Source organism: Protomyctophum parallelum (assembly GCF_964188405.1).
Source record: "Protomyctophum parallelum genome assembly, chromosome: 14".
In the NCBI taxonomy this organism is placed as follows: Eukaryota; Metazoa; Chordata; class Actinopteri; order Myctophiformes; family Myctophidae; genus Protomyctophum; species Protomyctophum parallelum.
The window spans coordinates 23,397,178-23,418,074 of NC_139709.1; the positions used below are offsets into that span (position 1 = coordinate 23,397,178).

At 40.3% G+C, this 20,897-nt stretch overlaps 1 protein-coding gene across 1 annotated transcript; it reads right to left on the reverse strand.

Moving 5' to 3' along the window:
- Positions 1-1,187: 1,187 nt before the first annotated feature.
- Positions 1,188-18,499, reverse strand: LOC310870416 (kinesin-associated protein 3-like). The gene is made up of 20 exons (XM_083781637.1): positions 18,350-18,499; positions 17,289-17,420; positions 16,135-16,292; positions 15,669-15,730; positions 14,730-14,871; positions 13,847-13,946; positions 13,226-13,350; positions 12,385-12,483; positions 11,949-12,127; positions 11,298-11,460; positions 10,541-10,641; positions 9,507-9,615; positions 8,933-9,045; positions 8,609-8,774; positions 6,071-6,196; positions 5,530-5,628; positions 4,967-5,052; positions 4,346-4,499; positions 3,001-3,085; positions 1,188-1,837 (listed from the first exon to the last, which is right to left on the reverse strand). Exons 1-20 carry the CDS (start codon positions 18,376-18,378, stop codon positions 1,735-1,737), a joined length of 2,331 nt encoding a protein of 776 aa, XP_083637763.1. The 5' UTR covers positions 18,379-18,499; the 3' UTR covers positions 1,188-1,734.
- Between the last annotated feature and the right edge of the window lie 2,398 nt (positions 18,500-20,897).

Genomic DNA, 20,897 nt, shown 5'->3' on the forward strand with positions numbered 1-20,897 from the left:
TTAAATAGGGGGCCGTAGCTTAATTGAGTTCAAACTGGGGGTCCTTGAAATCAAATGGCCCTGGCATATATTTTCAAATGGGGGTCCGCGGTAGCCTGATTAGTGGGCGGGATCTTTGGGCTGGATCCAGGCTAGGTCCGCGGGCTAATACATGTCAATTTGGGGGTCCTTGACATGACAAAGTTTGGGAACCCCTGTATTATCCCCAGCAGATAAGATTATTATTTATTTTTTAGGTGATGACATGACACCATAAACACTGACATGGTGTGGTAGATAATACTACTGTGATAAGGAACCATCAAAACTTCTACTTCGCCTTGCACTGATTGATGGACCCAAAGAATAGTAGTCATCAAGATCCTGTCCCTTTAACTCATTAGTTCATAGTCCTCCCCATGGATATTTTATGACCAGAGGTCGTATCTTATACTGTTAAAAATGTAAGTAGAATTTAGATTACTTACTGAAAACCGCTCAAGTAAAAGTACAAAGGTATTTCTGCTCAGAACAGTTCATAACAGTCACTGTGAAAGGGCCAATGTGGCACCCTGAACATAACAATTTCAATATGAATCCATCCACCCTACTACCATCCCCTATCAATCCCAATTGCTTGTCCTAAAGTAGTTACGATACTTCCTCAAAAATCTACTCAAGTGAAAGTACAATTACCGGTGCAGATTTTAAATTGTACCCAAAAAAGTGCAAGTAGATGAAAAAGCTACTTAATTACAGTAACAAGAGTACTTGTTGTAACTATTTACTTTCAATCTCTGTGAATATGGTAACAAAAGGTGGCTGTGTGGAACTTTACTGGTCTTAATTGCATGCAAGAAATTAGTGTTAAATGAGCAGGTACCAAATATTTTTGCATTCCGATAAACAAAAGGCAGTCTCTGCCTGTCACTCCCTGACACTGGCATGCACCTGTGACACTAAGTAATGATTCTTAGTTTAACTTTTCACTTCACGTTTACTTTATACTTAATCAACAACAAGCAGGAGCTTTTAGGCTGTAAGTGGTGATTATGTCACATACAAAACTTGACAATGACTGTAAACATATACTATTCCCCCCCCCCCCCCACATTCAAGTCCAGGTTGAAAACTACTGGTCAAATGAAATTAGCAATACATACAGGAAGATATTATAAAGAGTTATATCAAGACGTAACAGATGTGTTGACAGATGATCAGAGATCTCTGCACCAATCCACCTGAATTGAGAAAACCTCTCAACAAAGTGGTGCTGACAAACCTACACCTATTGCTTTGAACACAATCCTGATGCCATCCCAATAATGATAATATTTCAGGATTGCAATTTTTTCAATCTCCAAATTGTTTCCACCCAGTTTCCACACCGAAGGCTCTTTGATTCTCACCCGTCTCTGGTTGAGTGAACCATTCAGCTACTGTCTTGCAAGCATAATGATGTATGTCCTGTAATTAATCCTTCTCTGGATTAGAATAATTTCTAGCCCAGATAAGAATAGATGATGCATAGGTGATCAGTACCTTACAATCTATGGCAACATTTACAATGACCATCTTAGTAGCTAAACTATGGAAATATGATGATTGCATGGAGCATACAGGCATGAGCTATAATAGCTATGGACACGCGTGAGTATCTATTCAGAGGTGTGCAATGATGAACACTGAGGAATGAATGCAAGTTAATAGAATTTGACCGACATAGAATGTCAGTGGATGTGTGAGTGTGTTTGTTTATGTATACTGATAGTAAGGCTGTTCGTCAGGTCTGAAGCCATAGGCTGTGGCTGGTCGTCCTGGAGAAGTGCTGGTCTGGTCAAAAACATCACTGACATCTCTGGAACGAAACAATAGTTGAATGAGAACTATACGCCTACTACTGAATTAGGGTCATTACAAAAACAATTACACTGATTATAAGGTTATATTATATGACACAAGTGCTCTTTATTACAGTTATGGTTCAAGTGCTCTGGTTATAGTGGTTACTGAATGAATTGATATTGTTCTATATACGGTAGTTAATATTGCTGTATAAACAGAAAATAAATCGCCAGGTTGGGATACCAATTTGATCCAATCAGGTTCCAGTGTTCCAGTTTATTCTGTATCCTGTATAAGGTCTATCTCCTAATTTGATAAAATTGGTATCCTGACTAGAAAACTTATTTTCTGTTTACTAAAGAGATGGGGAGACAGGGAGGCCCCTGTTACTGAATAAAAAAATGCTCAATAGCAATGATTGCTGTCAGAATATAGAGCTATATAACACTTATTTTAACAAACTAAATATACAAAATATCACTTACACTACCTTTAATTTGATCGTATTTAATTAATTAAAACGCACTCAAATTCTCTCATGGGGATCAAGCAAAGATACACCTGTGACACATTCTGGGACCAACAGAATGAGTCACACTGTCAATTGAAGTTTTTAGAGTGGGGTATGTATAGGATAGGTTTTAGTGTGGGGTATGTATAGGATAGGTTTTAGTGTGGGGTATGTATAGGATAGGTTTTAGAGTGGGGTATGTATAGGATAGGTTTTAGTGTGGGGTATGTATAGGATAGGTTTTAGTGTGGGGTATGTATAGGATAGGTTTTAGTGTGGGGTATGTATAGGATAGGTTTTAGTGTGGGGTATGTATAGGATAGGTTTTAGTGTGGGGTATGTATAGGATAGGATTTAGTGTGGGGTATGTATAGGATAGGTTTTAGTGTGGGGTATGTATAGGATAGGTTTTAGTGTGGGGTATGTATAGGATAGGTTTTAGTGTGGGGTATGTATAGGATAGGATTTAGTGTGGGGTATGTATAGGATAGGTTTTAGTGTGGGGTATGTATAGGATAGGTTTTAGTGTGGGGTATGTATAGGATAGGTTTTAGTGTGGGGTATGTATAGGATAGGTTTTAGTGTGGGGTATGTATAGGATAGGTTTTAGTGTGGGGTATGTATAGGATAGGTTTTAGTGTGGGGTATGTATAGGATAGGCTCACCCAGCGAGGTGCGAGTCTCCATTCTGGGGCTGTAGATCATGGTAGAAATCTGGACTGACCGAACCATCCGCTGGAGTTATGCCATCTGGAAGGACACCACATACAGTGCACATGATAAATTCACAAGAACATTTACCTATGAAATAGGGCTTGATGTCTTGGATAATTCAGGGATATCAACTGTATAGAGCTTAATACTCAATCATGTGTAACCTCTGTGCCCGGAGTCACATTGTTGTATTTTCTGTTTGCAATGTTTCAATTTTCCACCAATCCGCTGCTCTACGGAATTTTCCTATTTATCTGCTGGACTATATGCTACAAGAAGCCAGTGAGATGCATGTGTTGCTATGGCAACAAGCCGTGATTGATAGACCCCACCCACAGCTCACCTGGCTGATGGAGTGATGGGCAATCACAATGTTTGGGCCACCTGGAGAGTTTGACTCTGTCAGTCCAGAGTGGAGGTGAACAGAGAGACAGACAGGCTACTGGAGAAGCAAGAGGAATATTTCCCAAGTACTTTCCTGAATATTGGATTCTACCATTGGATTTAGAGACCTTCTTTCCATTTTGGATTAGTTCCCTGGAGTTTGGATTTGGATTGAGGACGGACTTTGCAGAACAGTGTAAAGGGTGGTAAGACTTACCACTACACAGCATTGACTGGGTTCCATTTGGATTCATTTTTTTGGACATTTAAGTTTAGTTTTGGACAGTGCCAGGACACTTTACACCCATCCCTTTAAGTTTCGTTTTGGACAGTGCCAGCACTGCCAGGACACTTTACACCCATCCCTTTAAGTTTAGTTTTGGACAGTGCCAGGACACTTTACACCCATCCCTTTAAGTTTAGTTTTGGACAGTGCCAGGACACTTTACACCCATCCCTTTATTAAAGTATTTAAGTTTAGTTTTGGACAGTGCCAGGACACTTTACACACATCCCTTTATTAAAGTATTTAAGTTTAGTTTTGGACAGTGCCAGGACACTTTACACTCATCCCTTTATTAAAGTATTTAAGTTTAGTTTTGGACAGTGCCAGGACACTTTACACCCATCCCTTTCAAGGCAGTTTTATTTTATTTTGATTTCATTAAGTGAACATTTTGCTATTGAAAACTTTATTTAGTTTTGATTTAATAAATTACAGTTAAACTTATTTATTGATTTCTTTAGTTATTCTTATTCTGAACTGATCCACCACCTCAATTATTTTTGCTATAATTGGTTCCATTGTTATTGTTGCAACCGTTATACATGACAATGACTGCAAGTGAAAATATAACATTGTATTAGTATATAACATTGTATTAGTATAATGTGCGTGTGTTTTGTGCGTACCAGCACTGTAGAACAGATCAGCCCTGTCATTGTCGTCGTAGAGATACGGCTCGGCGTCGTCCACCTGACGACTCTCCACCATCTCCAACCACTGGTTGTTATGGAATCTGAACTTCTCAGACTGTATCTTTCTGCCCCATTCCTCATCATACTCCTGGGACACAGCCAGGAATGGAGGGAAGGGGTGGAAGGGTAAGGAAAAGAGAGAGAGTAGAAGACACAGAAAGAGGTTCAATAAAGATCCATTGACTTCTTAATCTGAGAATTTAAAATAGGCACGCGTCCAGAAAGGGTTGGGATCAACCGGTATAGCTTAATTCAGCTTCATAGTACAAAAATATAATTTATAAGATATGATCCTCCTCTTTCTACATATGTTCTTCTAGTCTCCTAATTTATTTTCTACAGTAAATTCTGTGGATATCATTTGTTTTTAGCGGATTTTGACGGATATTAATAATATTAAATAATCCAAGATGAGATTACTTGCGCGCTCTGCTTGCGCAAGTAATAATACAAATATAATATATAATATTAAATATATATTTTATAATGATGATGACAGTACTGGTGAATGTGTGTGTGTGTGTGCGTGCGTGCGTGCATGCGTGTGTTACTCACAGCGATTATATCTAGTGTGTTGTCACAGACTTTCCTGATCTCAGCGTTCTTGTCATGCATCAGGTCTATGAGATAGGCCGGGGCTTCTGGAGGGGGAGGGGCTTAGGAAAACAAACCTATCACAATGAACACCTCTTACAGAGAGAGAGAGAGAGAGAGAGAGAGAGAGAGAGAGAGAGAGAGAGAGAGAGAGAGAGAGAGAGAGAGAGAGAGAGAGAGAGAGAGAGAGAGAGAGAGAGAGAGAGAGAGAGAGAGAGAGAGAGAGAGAGAGAGAGAGAGAGAGAGAGAGAGAGAGAGAGAGAGAGAGAGAGAGAGAGAGAGAGAGAGAGAGAGAGAGAGAGAGAGAGAGAGAGAGAGAGAGAGAGAGAGAGAGAGAGACAGCATAAGGAGAATGAGAGTGTTAGTAACAAAGTCAGTGTGTGACTATTTAGGGACGTTTTGTGTCATTTAACAATAAAACAATGACTGTAACAGTAGTTTGATAGGAATCACTGGTGTAAAAGCTTATTGACTTGTGAGCAACAGGACAGAAATGTAAGCACTTTTCATTGCAGAAAGGATACGTGTGTCTTTGATGATTACATCACGTGTGGCCTGATGAAAAACCATCTGGTAGAAGACATACACAATCTGACACACAAACTCATCATCCTCCTGTTGGGCTACACACAGGAAACAGACAAACAGCAAAAGGAAATTATTACATAGGAATGTAGTAAACTGATACTGATGTAGACAAAACAGCACTATTGAACAGATCACGGCTTTTAGGACTCTACACATGACATAATGTAACATTTGACGATTGTGGAATAGTTGTCTGGCTTGAGAGACTAGCTGGTCCATACCATACCATACCCTATCAGAGACCTAAAGCCTTGGTGGCAGTAGAACAAGCAGCATGTGTTATTCTACAATTATTTGAATGTTGATGGTCGCTTTGAAAAACAGAACGTGGGTGACACTTCTAGAGCAACGCAGTTTTGTATGAGGCATAATTCTATTATTTTCAGTACTAAATCAGTACTAAATCGACAGTGAATTAATTTTGTGTAAAAGATACCCGCCCCCATCTCTAATGCACTGTATGTGTGTGTTTGTTACCATTGAGCAGTTCTATGATGGCCGGGATGATGCCAGATTTGGCCAACATGGCAGCACAGGCGTCGTCCATTGAAACGGTTCCAATCATTATCACTACCTCTAGGATGAGGTCATCCTCTGCTGAGCCTGACACACACACACACACACACACACACACACACACACACACACACACACACACACACATGTCCATTTTGTGTCGGATATGCATACAAATGAGAAAGGTGACAGAATGGCTTTAAACCTAAACATAGAAACAGTGACTTATTAACGAATGAGCTCCCAGATGACACCATCATTTCCCATGTGCTTGCTATTCCTCTAAAGTGACAATGCACTGGCAATTTAGGGGAATTTATTATGAGTGACTGGGCAATGAGCAAAGAGGGCACGGACCGGTTTCTGCAGGCTTCAACCAATTAAACTACATGACGTTGATGACATGATGTTAAGATCACTTCAATTTTTTATATTGGCTAAAAGTATATGGTCTGAAAATGCTCACCTGTCATCACTGCCTTACTAGCGCTTAGTTACCATGTGTAAAAAACAACGCCACTTTGCTTTTATTGCTGTGCACTTGGTCTTGGTGATCTTCCCCAAGCTGGGATAATTGCAGAACAATATTGTCAGACGGCAGACATTTGCTGGTGGGTGACTTCACATGCAACTCAAATTCCTTCATAGTTTATACCCAAAGTTCCTAAGTTTTTTGCATTTTCTTGCACAAGGTGTGGCTTCAAATCCATTCTTCAACCAAGCACTAAACATGCTGTTCTCCAACCAGGTCTCTGTGAACTTGCGATTCTTAACAGTAAATGGAAATAACAGAAATAAAATAACAAACTAGCTAACTAACTCAATATAATTTACCCTTTATGAAGGTAAGCATAAAGACAAATTGACATCAGTGTGTGTATACTGGGGAGGTATTTTAATGGTGGCTAAATCAAATGCAATCCAGAATATGAGCTGTATGATAATGTGCAAAGGGGCTCTCAGAGAATTGGTAAACATAGGTACTGCTAATGATGGTTCCTCTGAAGCTTGTGCTTCAGCCTACAGAGGGAGCCAGAGCTAACAAACCAAGTTTCTTTGGAAGGATTTAAGTCCATTGTCTAGGGCAGAAGAATTGATGCTAATGAGCTGTAACGGTTTAGGAAGTTGCTGTTTTTTTACTATGAAAAGGTGCATTTCCTGTCAGTCAGTCTGTCGGTTACCCACCCCACGCCTCCATATATGGTCATGCCTCGTGACATCACGTTACATCACGTGACTCCCTGATGTCATCAATATTAAGCCCATATGTGGGAATGCCCATATATGGAGATCTCTGATGTCATCAATATTGACATTGTTCTGACATTCCATATGTTGATCCTTCCATCCATCCTTCCTCTTCGATGACTCCCTTTTGACTGATACCTGTCCATTCAAACTCTAGACGGCTCCCGCCCCAAAGTTATTAGTGCACCCGCGCCCGGCAGCCGGCGAAAACTAGAGTTCGCAACAGGCCCGAAGATTAAGGCCTGGCCCTATCTGGGCCCTCATAAAACCCTGTACACTCAAGACACTGCCCCCTCTGCCACTCTTAGATCTCCTTATATGGAGCTGACCTGTTCTGACATTCCATGTTGATCTGACCTCATCAAACCCTGTACATTCAAGACACGCTCCATATATGGCCAGTACAGAATTCATTCCGTATGTTGATCTGACCCCCCATGCCAAAGAGCCAGCGCTCGCCCCGCAGTCTGACGTCACCCAGGCGGATGCGTGCACGTGAGGGAAACGGGGCCTTACCTTAAGAGTTTCCTGTTATATTATACATAACACTCTATGGCCATTACAGGTAGAGAGGACATGGTGTGATGTGTTAGGGTGGTAATGGTTAGTGTGTTATATTATACATAACACTCTATGGCCATTACAGGTAGAGAGGACATGGTGTGATGTGTTAGGGTGGTAATGGTTAGTGTGTTATATTATACATAACACTCTATGGCCATTACAGGTAGAGAGGACATGGTGTGATGTGTTATGGTGGTACTGGTTAGTGTGTTATATTATACATAACACTCTATGGCCATTAAAGGTAGAGAGGACATGGTGTGATGTGTTATGGTGGTACTGGTTAGTGTGCTCTACTGCTTATATTCATGCTCGTGGCCTTTTTCCTTTCTTTCTTTATTTTTGAATGTGTAGGTGTAGGAAATTGTGTTGTCCAGGCTTTAGTATCTCAGCGGATTATAGATAATGAGATATGTATGGGCTATGTGATTGTGATGCTGTGAAACAGCATGTCTGCTTGGCAATCTACCCTGTATAAATAAAGCAGGCCTGTTCTATACAGTTCTGCTCTCTCAGATGTTCGTTTCTCCACTTCAAAATAGTTTGTGGGTCTTGGGTTGTAGACCCACATGATTAGTGCAGACCCTCTGCAGTCTGCTTCTATCAACAAACATGAGATTTTTGTATAGAATAGCACTTCAGACAAAGACAAATAAATGTAGGCTACTTCCTGATGTGGGGATTTACCTGGTTTAAGTCTGTCTTTGAGATAAGGTACTAAGTTGTATTCTTTGAGCACCAACTCCCAGTCCAGGTCGGGGATGGTGAGGTTGGCCAACGTTCCCAGACATTCTAGGACAAACTCCTCCTCTTCCTCCGCACAGATCTGAGCTGCTAAGTCCCCAACATAGTCCTGATGGAGACAAGCACACACACAGAGAGAGAGAGAGAGTTACGAAGAGAGAGAAGTGGTAGGAGAAAGAGAGAGAAACTGTTAAAAGACAATAATTATTTGCAGCTCAACATATAGGGAGAGTACAATACTAGTGGAAGGATTTGGGGATAACTAACAATAAAAAGCTGTTTGGTCGGTCCATCATGCTGGGAGACGTTTCTGATCATCTTCATCAGAAGACAGTCCTTCATCTTCAGAGCTCTCTTCATCAGCATCTTTAACCCATTACCTAGAGACACAAAGAGGGAAGTGGACAAATATATAGCAGTGGTTCTCAAACTTTTTCATGTCAAGGACCCCCAAATTGACACGCATTAGTCTGCGGACCCCCATTAGAAGATATACGCCAAGGACCCCCCCGCATAAAAGGCTACGGTCCCCCATTTAATGGCATTTCTATCTATGGGACCCCAATGTATATTGTAAAAGCAAGGTTACTTTAAGTCTGAGAGTTTACTACAAATGTAACCAAATGGACCCCAAATGGAACCAAATAGACCCATTAGGGTCCATCCCACCCATTAGGGTCCATCCACTACCGTTCAGTAAGGTCACTCCATAAAGAAATAGGACAACTACAGTACATTACTCTCTCATAGCTCAAGCCCCATACTGTACATGAGCATACACAGCCACAAACACTCAAACACACATCAACAGTCGTGCATGCATGCATGCATAGATACATACCTTCACACATGAGCTGAGCATTCCTCTTGTTGGCGGACAGGTTGATGCAGAAAGAGATGAGCTCAGCATCTATTCTCTCTTCGCCATGCTCATACAGCATCTGCATCAGCTTAAAAGCATACACACTGTAATTAAACTGGGTTTATTTTTTAATTTTTACTTCAAATTAGTATCCATATTCAATAACATAATGAAAAATATAAACAGAATCAAATGAAGCATTGCAATAAGATAATTCAATCAGGAACAGAAGCGGAACACTCGTATTTTATGTAGATTATGCGGTTGACAGTTGACACGCACCGACACGTACACGTTAATCCCACGTACCACGTCTTTTATTCTAGCACCTTAACTAACGTCCTTAAGTATATAGTGCATATTACACAGTGGCTGCTATGCTCACGCACCTTTATATATCTATATCTCAGGTACTATGTGTAATATATATATATATTTTTTTTTTTTTACTTTTTATGAAAAAAAAGTTTAGTTGTACTTTTTATAGCAAAGGCTTCAATGTCTGATGTGAGGGGAAGTCCTTTACTTGTACTTTTTGTGGTAAAAACTTCCCCCCCCTCCTTTCCCTTCTTTTTTTCTTGGAAAACGACACTATGGAAACTATGCATAAAATGTTTTGCGTGTGAAATTTCACCCATTTGTAAAACTGTGATGCTGATTCTTCTGATTCTGATGTAGTTTCGGTGAATTCGGTCCCATGTACAAACAACCCAATCACGACCATGACCTAAGATGAACAACTAAATGGTCCATGTAAACATACTACCATACAAGCTAGAATCACTGCCAGCTCATCAGATATACATCCTGCATTAGCATTTAGGACTTGGCAATATTATGTTATCATTCATGTTAATTTAAAATGTGTTTATCTTTAGGTTCAGTCCTTTGGTAGGGTTGCATGTTCAGACTAGAGTCTGATGTGTTTCACAGATTTGTTTGGACCATCAAGGGAGAAGAGAGAATATTGTATTATTTACTAAAAGTTTAGTTCCAGTAATTTATTGAAGTACCTGAGGTATACAGTCAGTGTAGGCGAACATGGCCTTGAAGCGGTCATCAACGCTGATGTGGTATAGGATACACATAGCCACTTGACGGTTGCTTTCATCAGCTAGACAACGATAAACAAATCATTCAAATCAAGTTGTTGTGCTGAGGCAGGGCAGACTGTACTAAGGATATGGCAGCAGCATGTCATAGGAATTTCTGTATGGATACAAGATAGCATTAGTCACACATGGTCATGCATTATTTTAGCTCATTTTCTATTTAATCCAATAAGACCTGGAACGCATCTGTGTCACTTTAGCTTTTAACCACTTCCACCATTATTTTAAACTTTAGCTATTGAAAGGTAGCAGGATAGAAACATTGCACACTGCCTGACCATGATGTGAGCAACACAGCTCCAGATAATCATAATAATGGGTAGATTTAGGTGTACCAGTGTGCATTGACTACTGTCTCCATGCCTGCACAAGTGCACATTGGCACACCCATGGCTCTGCAGGGCACACCTAAATCTAACACCATTATTAATATTGGTTAATATTGGCTTATTAGCTGCAGCTGTGTTGCTTATTAGCCTACTCTGTTGTAGTAGAAAATAAAACTACAAATTCAGCCCTTTTAAGTAAAAGTCCCAAAGGATGAGTCCCATATAAAAAGAAAAGAACAGTGTGTCTAGGCCTAGGCCGGGTATGCTACAATATGATTTACTTTGAGTTAGTACCCTATTGTGTGTTAGCACTATCAACAGTAGATTACCTAGTAAGGCAGTCAGTTTAGGCAGTAGTCCAACCTCCACCATCTTGGCTCTGAGACCAGTGTCAAAGGAGAGGTTCAACAGCAGGCGCAGCGTCAAATTCAACAGGTCCTCGTGGTCACACGGTACAAGGCGGGCTAGTCTCTCCACGGTATCCACCTCAGCCTGCCACCGATCAGAGAACAGGGAATCCGAGTTACATTAGAAGTCCAGTCGAGACAGTTTACTGATCCTTTTTACAAAGGAATGCACACTGGAAATTGTACTTGCGGGAGTCACCCATTAAGTGAAGATTATGAATTTTAAATATATATAAATGTATACAGTAAGTACATACTGTACAATACTGACAGGACAGCGCTGCAACGCATTATCATTCCCAGTGTAAGGGCAATTAACATACAGTAACGGCACTGTGCGGCCTCTTTTCTTATGTCAATTAACATACAGTAACATTAAACATATCAATTAATTTAAAAGAAACCTTTGTTGTTCAATTCACCTTTTGTCACACAAGTTACACAATAACACAAAGCTCCTGCCAAATCCAGTCATTATACTCCTTAGGTCATGTAACATGTTCAATATATGACCATATCTATTTATCCAGTTATCCATCCATCCGTCCATCCGTCCGTCCGTCCGTCTCTCACCATATCATTCTTGTTCTCCAGGAAGATGGACAGTTTTTTCAGGAATGACACGACTAGAACCAGCAACTCGTCATCGTCCCGCTCCAGAACTTTGACCAGCAGACCGACAATGTTCTTGTTCCTCATCTTCAACTCTGTCCGAGTGTCCTCAGCTAGGTTCAACAACAAGTAGAGAGACACTGGAGGACGCAGAAAAACAGAGATTTGTCTTTTTAAAATGGAGAGGAGATACCGAGAAAGGAGAACAGAGAATAAGATCCAAGTGGGGAGATGATACACAAAATAGCTTGCCGGAAAATGGAGGCTAGGTATTTTGTCATTATTATTGAACAGTTTGTGTTTCTTCCTAACAAACAACAGAATGTTGAAAGCATCTCTATAGCCACAGTATCCAGGCAGCACTGCTATGAAATCTATTTGCCAAGGTTTGTCTTACCTCTTAGCAGTTGCTCTTGTTTAGCCAGAAGACCATGGTATTTCCTGTGGGCTTTCTCCTGATCTCGCCTCAGAGAACCGTTCTCTGGTTCCGAATCACGTACACAACATTGTTAAGGAACACAGAACTATAGTTTCATGCCAACAAGTATGAGGTTCATTGTATTAATGATTGTAATTGTATGTAATTGTATTGATAATTGACTAACAACATACATTGACAAAGTTATGCACATGCATGGCCATGCGTGCACGCACGCACACATGGAAATGCTGATCGATTTGAAAAGTCAAGCCAAAAGTTCCTGCAGAACAGATTGGTCCCTGTCACTGCCGAGCTGTATTATTGGCTAAGGGAGGCTGATGACAACCACATGCCTACCATTATTCCAATACAGTCACTTCTTCTCACCTGACAGCAAAAGGTTTCACCAGGAGAGAGTAACACCTGCAGAGATTCATAAGACGAACATGCTATCTTCTCCAGTTTCCCCTCACTGCTCAACAGGAAGCCAAATCAACCAGCAGAGGTTGCTAGTGTGCAACAAGGACATGACCCCCAAACGGCTTTTTTTATTGGAGCACTTTGTCAAACCGGAGTCATGACTGCTGAGAATCAAACAAGGTGAGCAAGTACTTTTCCTCTATAGATGCCATGGGTCTTCAACAGGGGGTGTGGAAATGTTTGGCAGTAATGTAATGTATACGAAATGTGTAGACAGTGGGCAAAAACATCAGTATAGTCCTTTAACAGTCCAAACAATCTGAGCTCCACGGATGTCTGAAATAGAGTGCAGCAAGATTAGGGAAGAAACTGTCAGCGGAACAGAAATGAAGGATATAAGCCTTGTTCTTTTTGTGTAGTTCCTCCTGCCAGAGGTCGTATCTCTTCAGCTCATGCTCCACCACACTCATACACAACGCTCCGATCTTATAATGACTCACCACAGTGTGGAACTGGGAGAAACTGCAGAGGAGAGGACAGAGGGAAAATGTCATTGGCCAACTATAAATGCACACATCCTAACCTACTAAAAGCAGTGAGCAGATATTGAACGGCACACAGGGTGTAGTTCATTGGTTTATTGGCTTATGGACATTTGGACATGATGCCAGAGGAAAACGATATTGAAGAGGGAAACTTCGATTCCCTGGTGACAGCTCTACGTCCTGAGGCACTGCTGCCCCGAGGCGAAAGTATTTTTTCGACAATGCTGTCAGTCGACGACAGTGTTGGTATGTTGCAACAGTGTTGCTAATTTATGCTATGTTGCATAGCATAAATTAGGCATGATAATGCGAGTTTACTGCCATCTAAGGCCTTTTGACTCTAGTCCTAAAACCTGTACAAACAACATAACAAAGATGTTTATTTAAACATTGTTACGCATCACATAACAGCTGTATTACAGTGATGTGGTTATTGTCCCCTGCCCTAGTATAATGTGTATGTGCGTGCATACCTGGAGAAGCAGAAGAATATGTAGATGATTGTTGTAGCGAGTTCCACACTTTGTTTCCAGTCCTCCCTTAACACCCTGGCTAGGGCCCCTAGTGCTGCCTCTATAAACACACATAAAAAACATCACGAAAATAACTTCACGATGCGAAAGTCTAACTGAATACTGTGCAATATGCCTGGGATATAAAACAAATTCTACAGGGCAACAGGTACAGGAAATGTACAACGTTTTAAAGTTCAAGACATGGGTGTTATTATTGTTTATAGCCGGAAACCCTCGACTGTAATAAGTGAATGTGTGGTCAAGAGTTGGTTTGGGGCAGGAGAGAGATGTGTGGTTGCTACAGTACATGCTCTGAGCTTGCATTAGACTCCAGAAAAGCCTCTTCCTCAGGACAGTCAGACACCTAAACGTCCTAGCCAGGTTAAAGCTGTCCACACGTACACGGGTATTTATTTTTTATTTTGGGGGCCCGTCCACATGCAAACGTGTTTGCCCCTAAAAACTGACTTTTTCATAAACTCCGACCACAAGATTCTTTAAATCTCTGTATCTACGTTGCGGCTGTGGACCAGATGGACTGAAATTTGCGGCCTTCAAGTCACAGTATGCGCCACAGTTTGACGTCGTCTGCTAACGCCAATATCTCTGTGCATGTTTCAAAACATTTCCCTCCCTTATACATAAATGTACATTTAATATTTTAAAATATTGAGTACCACATCAATGGTTTTATATTGGTTTATATTTATAATATACTGTAACAAGGCTATACGTAAAGAAGGAGAGAGATAACGTTATGCTACACACTGGGAGGCCAACTGGATCCCTGCAGCAAACCAGGCAGTACCACGCCACATAGCATAGGCTACAGAACACATACCGTTGTGCAGTAGTTCCTCTAGGTTGTCAGGGTTACGGGCCAGCTGGAGAATGAGGGAAGAGCCTCTGATCTTCTCTGGAAGGCCTTCATACAGCAGCTCAACATACTCATCTACTCTGGTTATACTGGCCTCCTCGTTCAACTACACGCGCGCACGCACACACACACACACACACACACACACACACACACACACACACACACACACACACACACACACACACACACACACACACACACACACACTTACACAATTTTAGTCAACTATAATGATGTAATACTAATACTGCAAATATAATCAAGGGTATGCTGAAACAAAACCTTAAGCAAACTAAACAAACAACAATATTCTCTCAAAACCGTACAGTCAAAATACGTGTTCTTTTTAAGGAAAAAATACAATTCTGCTTCTTTTTTTACTGTAGTGCCATAAAGTTATTACATTGAGAAGGAATTTCATCTCTAATGCATCAGCTAACTATCAGTATTCAACTCAACTTAAACATTTAATAACAATCTAATACAAGTGTAATATGCCACAAAAAAAGAAAAGGAAAAGCTATATGTTTTTTTTGTTTTGTTAAAAGAATATGGCTCTACATTCTGATAGTAATGATTGCTATACACAGTGCTTGTTCAATAAAAGTCTTGCCCGTCTCTACAATAAACCTTTTAGCACTACAGTTCCAATTTTGTCTGCTCATTTCTTTGTGTCATCACTTTCAATTTAATTTGCATTTGTTTATCCTGTATCCTGTATGAGTTCTCTCTCTTTATTGGATAAAATTGGTATGCTGGTCTGAAAATCAATTTTCTGTTTTCTGCAGAAATAGGGAGACCGCCTATTACTGAACAAACACTCCACAATGGAGAAATGATTACTATACGAATGCTATTTAACAAAAATCCCTTCAACAAAAACCTCAACTTTCTTCTTACCTCCATCCCTTCAAATGGGGTGAGCTCTTTAGGTTTCACCACTCGTTTTTCTCTCCTCTCCACTGGAGACAGAAGAACACAACAACCTTAAACAGTGGTTTTACTGTACATACTGTAGACCACAATGCCTGGGAACAATAGTCTCTGTCGTAGTTCCTTGTTTAGTGTTCTATTAAGAATATATTGCAAGACAACGCAAGAAGGTATGTTTATCGCAAAAAAAAAAAAAGAAAGGGGATAAAAGAAAAATGAAAGCTGCATTATTCATTCCAGGGGTAATAATTTGACAAGTCTGCTAATATTATTTGTAATAATTACTACTAAATTGAAAAATGTGGTCAAACTAATTGACAGGGAATAGTTTCCCCTGAGGCCTTGAGTTTATCATCAACTATTTAGGTTACATTTATGGCTCATACAGAACTGGTCGTGGTCAGTGTTAAAAAGTACAAACTTTGTCACTGACCTTTGCCTTCTCCTGGGGGAGACTTCCTGTTCTGGAGATAATAGAGGAGCTGCTCCACTTGGGGCAGACGAGATGGAGGGATAAGCTTACACTCCTCCACCACCTTCCTCGCTAATGCACCAACATCTGTACTGGGAGACAGACTCTTCACACGGATACTGCAGAGGATAGAGGGACAGATATGGAGAGGAAGAGAGGGAGGGTGGCAGAAAGGTAGAACAATAAGTGTGAGAAGAGAAGAGAAGAGAAGAGAAGAGAGACTTCTTGGGAGAACTTGCATTGAGGAAACATAAAAAGCTGGCGGAATATGTACTTCACTTGTTGGGGTGCCGAGTTAGGTTAGGATCATGCAAAATAACAGAACCTGCACACTCACATGCTCCAATAAATTTGACAACATCAAATCGTCATTGTCAGGTCATACTCAGGAGTAGTAGGACACAAGTCCTCCACAAGTCCACTTCTGGAGCATTTCACATCCCTTTTTTTAATAAAATCAAATGCATGGTGATTGGACCCTTGTGGTCTTGACTCTTGGTTGCAAATACTGTATCTGCTAGTCTGAAATGTGCATTTTTAGAACATTCCCCATTATACCCTAAACAACATGGGCTTTTGAGCAAGTATAACACGTTCTTCTAATTGTCTTCTGACTATACCGCCTTTATCACTGGGCTCAACGACCACACTGTTTTCCAAGTCAATCAGTGTGTCTCTTTGTTCTTCTTTTGGACTGTTGCTCGTCATCATTGCACTGTGTCAGGCACCCACCAGGACTGGGAGACGACCAAAGATACAGTTATGAGGAAAAGGGGGTGCATCACCTATCTGACATGAGCAGAGTTGGTGTCGGCTAGTCTGCACTCTTGCATCCCACCATCATCTTTGTTCATTGTTTGTTCATATGTATATTTATATGTAATAACACATATTAATAATGAAGTGACCCACGGGTGTCTAGTGTGATTCTGTGATACACTGTAGCTCTTGAGAATTATAACCAGACAAAGAGCCTAAACTCGAAACGTTGTCAATACATTTGTTGGAGCATATGTGTGCTTTCACTGCTTTATTGAGGAAATATACAAATGTATTAACTGAAGAAGGAAAAATACAGATGGGAGGACTTTAACATTAAGCAAGAATCAGCTCACATCTTCTGCCCTTCCTTGCGTTCCCCCAGCATGTGGTCCCCCGTCTCCCCCAGTATAGAGGCTTCAACTTCATACTGAACCACAAGGGCCTTCTCAGTTGGATGGACATCCAGACTGCCTGCTTTCACTTTACTGAGGAGAAAAGAAGAGGAGGGGATGGATGGTTGATGGATAGAGTTTATTACACAAGCCTACTTCATAGTACATACATTCAGACTGCTGCCAACCTTCATTTCATTGCAGAGAAGAAAAGAGAAACAATGGAACTGGGAGAAGAGGAGATTGAGAGAGAGAGAGAGATAAAGCAGGGTGAATGGAGTTGGGGTCAGTGTGAATAGGGGAGTCAGAGTGGGGTGGAGACGACGAATGGAGAATGAATGGGAAGAAATCACAATAGCACACGCACGCACACACACACACACACACACACACACACACACACACACACACACACACACACACACACACACACACACAGTTGAGTGTAACATTGAGTTACAGTGTAACATTGCTGATCAGTCATGCAGTGCTGGTTATAACATAATGTCATGTTAGCGACACGCCCCAGACCTCCAGCAGTAACAACAACACGGCTAAAAAGCTAGCAGCAAAGCAAACTAGACAACGTCGGATTGCTCGCTACAGTAGCTCATCCACTTAAAATGTAGTGAGCAAACGTTAGCTAACCCGGGTAACGTTACATAATAATAATAATACATTTTATTTATAAGGCGCCTTTCAGGGCACTCAAGGTCGCCGTACAGGTTAAAAACAGTACAAGAACACAGTTAAAAGCAGAACAAAACTAGGGCACACATGATATACAGTACTACAGATAGATCGTTAGAGCTGGCTGCCACGAATTGCTGGCTTGCTAGTCACTAGTTTACAGATGTATGTAATAACGTCCACGTTAAAGGTCCGTTTACGCGGTTATTAGCAATACCCTAACCCTAAAATGTTGTTCAATCGTAATGTGATTTGATATGCATAGCACTTTTGCACATTAGCTTCTACGTCTACTAACATCAAGACAAGAGATCATTTAGTCTCCGTTTTACCGTTTGAGGTAGCGTGCGTCATCCTGCATCTTCTGCTTCAAATCTGAAAATAACGGATTAATTAGAAATATTAAATCCCCCGGAAAAACTCACGAGTCCCCAGGAAATCACGGCACTACTACTGTACTGTACTGTACCACACAAATCAATGGCCATTGACCATAGGGACTACAAACATGGCGACTCGAGTCCGACCCCCCTGATTATCTTCTTCCCTGAGTTTCCGGCAGATTAGATACACTACTATTGCGTTATTGCTGCCTCCACTGTTGGTGTTAGGTACTGAGACTGATTGACATCTGGTCAAGAGGATATATTACCAGAAAAGACAGATCACTATTTCACTAAGACATTTAAAGACATAGTAGAAGCTGTTGCTGTATCAAGATCCCATGAGTACATTGTTATAAACTGTTGTGGTGCTGGTAAAGTAAAGATGTCCATAATTTGTTTCCCATTAATTTGTGATTTAATTCAGTGTTGTCACTTCTGCTTTCACATAACATTGGCACGTTTGTTCAACTTGAGCCCCACACAAAATGCAGCCAAATGTGGGGGGAGGATGTGACCTTTTGTCATTTGGGAGCCTGGAACCCTGCTGTGTGGCAACTGGCAAGTGAGGGCTATAGACAGACAGACAGATCAATCACTTTGCTAGAGTGACATGACGAGCTTGTAAACAGTGACTTTTCCATGCTATTACATACTACTTTATTTATTAGAATTAGAATTAGTGTGGTTGCCCCAAAAGGGGCAACCAGACTCTAGTAATTGTAACACTTTATTGTGGGCTCGCCACAGCGAGCACACAATAGTTCTTGTCAGTTTATATTTATTCTTCTTTATTCCACCCTTTTTTTTGCGACCTTATAACTTCCACATACTTTACACTAGAAATTTAGTTCAAACTTCAAACTGTTCAGCTCTTTGCAGTGATGTGTGCTTGTATTTTTATTTTTACAAAGTTTTATACTTTTTATACTTTTTAACTTTTTAACTTTTTTTTACATTCTTTATAGTGAGAGTCGATGGAAGAAAGGTCCCATTTTTCACAGTTAACTTTTTTGAGCTCTTATTACTCCGTCATACTTTCACTTTGAAACTTCATTCAAACTTTATAATGTTCATCTATCTTTGAACTTTAATTGGTGAAAAAGTTGTTTTGAAAAAGTTTATACTTTTTAAAATATTTAACTTTATTTATAGTTTTTTCCTCCCATTGACAATGTATGGGATTGATCTCTAAATCAACCTCACTTTTGCAGCCTCATTACTCTGGCATACTTTGTCGTAGAAACGTGATTTAAACTTTAGAAAGCTCACACGACTCTGGACTTTTTCGTGGTTCAAACCGTATTCGAATACGTTAAACGTTTTTTCCGAAATCGCAGTTCAATCGCAGGCCGTTTCGCCTAATTAGTGCCAACTTAGAGTGCAGGGCTTCTTTCACTAGAGTGCGTAGAACAGAAAATCTTTCCTTGAAAATTTACCAAACAAATTGCCGTCCCGGCCAAAATATTCACTTTACACGCATGTTCTTTGGTCATTTTGTAGCCACACATGTCCTCTTTCACACAATGTGACCACCAAAACACAGAGACATACAGAATGTGAACTACGGCCTTTTAAGTGACACAAATACAGTCAAGCTGCTCATTGACATCCATTGTAGAAATCTTACGAGGAAATTATCGCGATGACAATTCTTAACTCGCTCTTATAACCACATTTTCGATCGTACCAACACCACAATCGCACATGGTGTACCTCAATATCTCAGGCCACTCACAGCGAAATAATTATTTGCATTCGACTTTTACTTTTTGCGATAGAGCAATTTGTTCGGGCATAGTTTCCCCCCATTCAAGACCATTCAAGACCATTCAAGATCAAGACCTTCAAGTTGCGCGCCACTTGTTTGTCTTTTACACTTCCACAGCTGAGACATATAAGAGCTTAATTACAGGGCTGAAATTAAAGTTACAAGATCTCAATGAGTTGCTCTGCGATACCTTGTGGGCTTGTAGGTCTGCTATTTGTGCAATTGGATGGCCTTTACACAGCTCTCGCAAGAGCACGCACGCACGCATGCACGCACGCACACACACACCCTGTCTTCCTATTGGCTGGCCTTTACACAGCTCTCGCAAGTGCACGCACGCACGCACGCACGCACGCACACACACACACACGTTTATAAAAAAATATTTTCAAAAAAAAAAAAAATTAAAAATTTTTTTAAAAAAAATTAAAAAAAATTAAAAAATTAAAAAAAATTAAAAAAAATGAAAAAAATGGAAAAAAATGGAAAAAAATGAAAAAAATGAAAAAAATGAAAAAAATGAAAACTTAAAAATATTTTTTTTTCTTTTTTACTTAAAAAGAAAAAACTTCAATTTTTTAGATTTTTTTTTTTTTTTTTACATTTAAAGAAAAACTTTAAAAACACTTCTACAACTTCCACATACTTTATTCTGCTTAAACTATCGTTTTTACACATTTTCATACTTTTTTTAACTTTTACTTCAGCTTTAATGCATTTTCTACT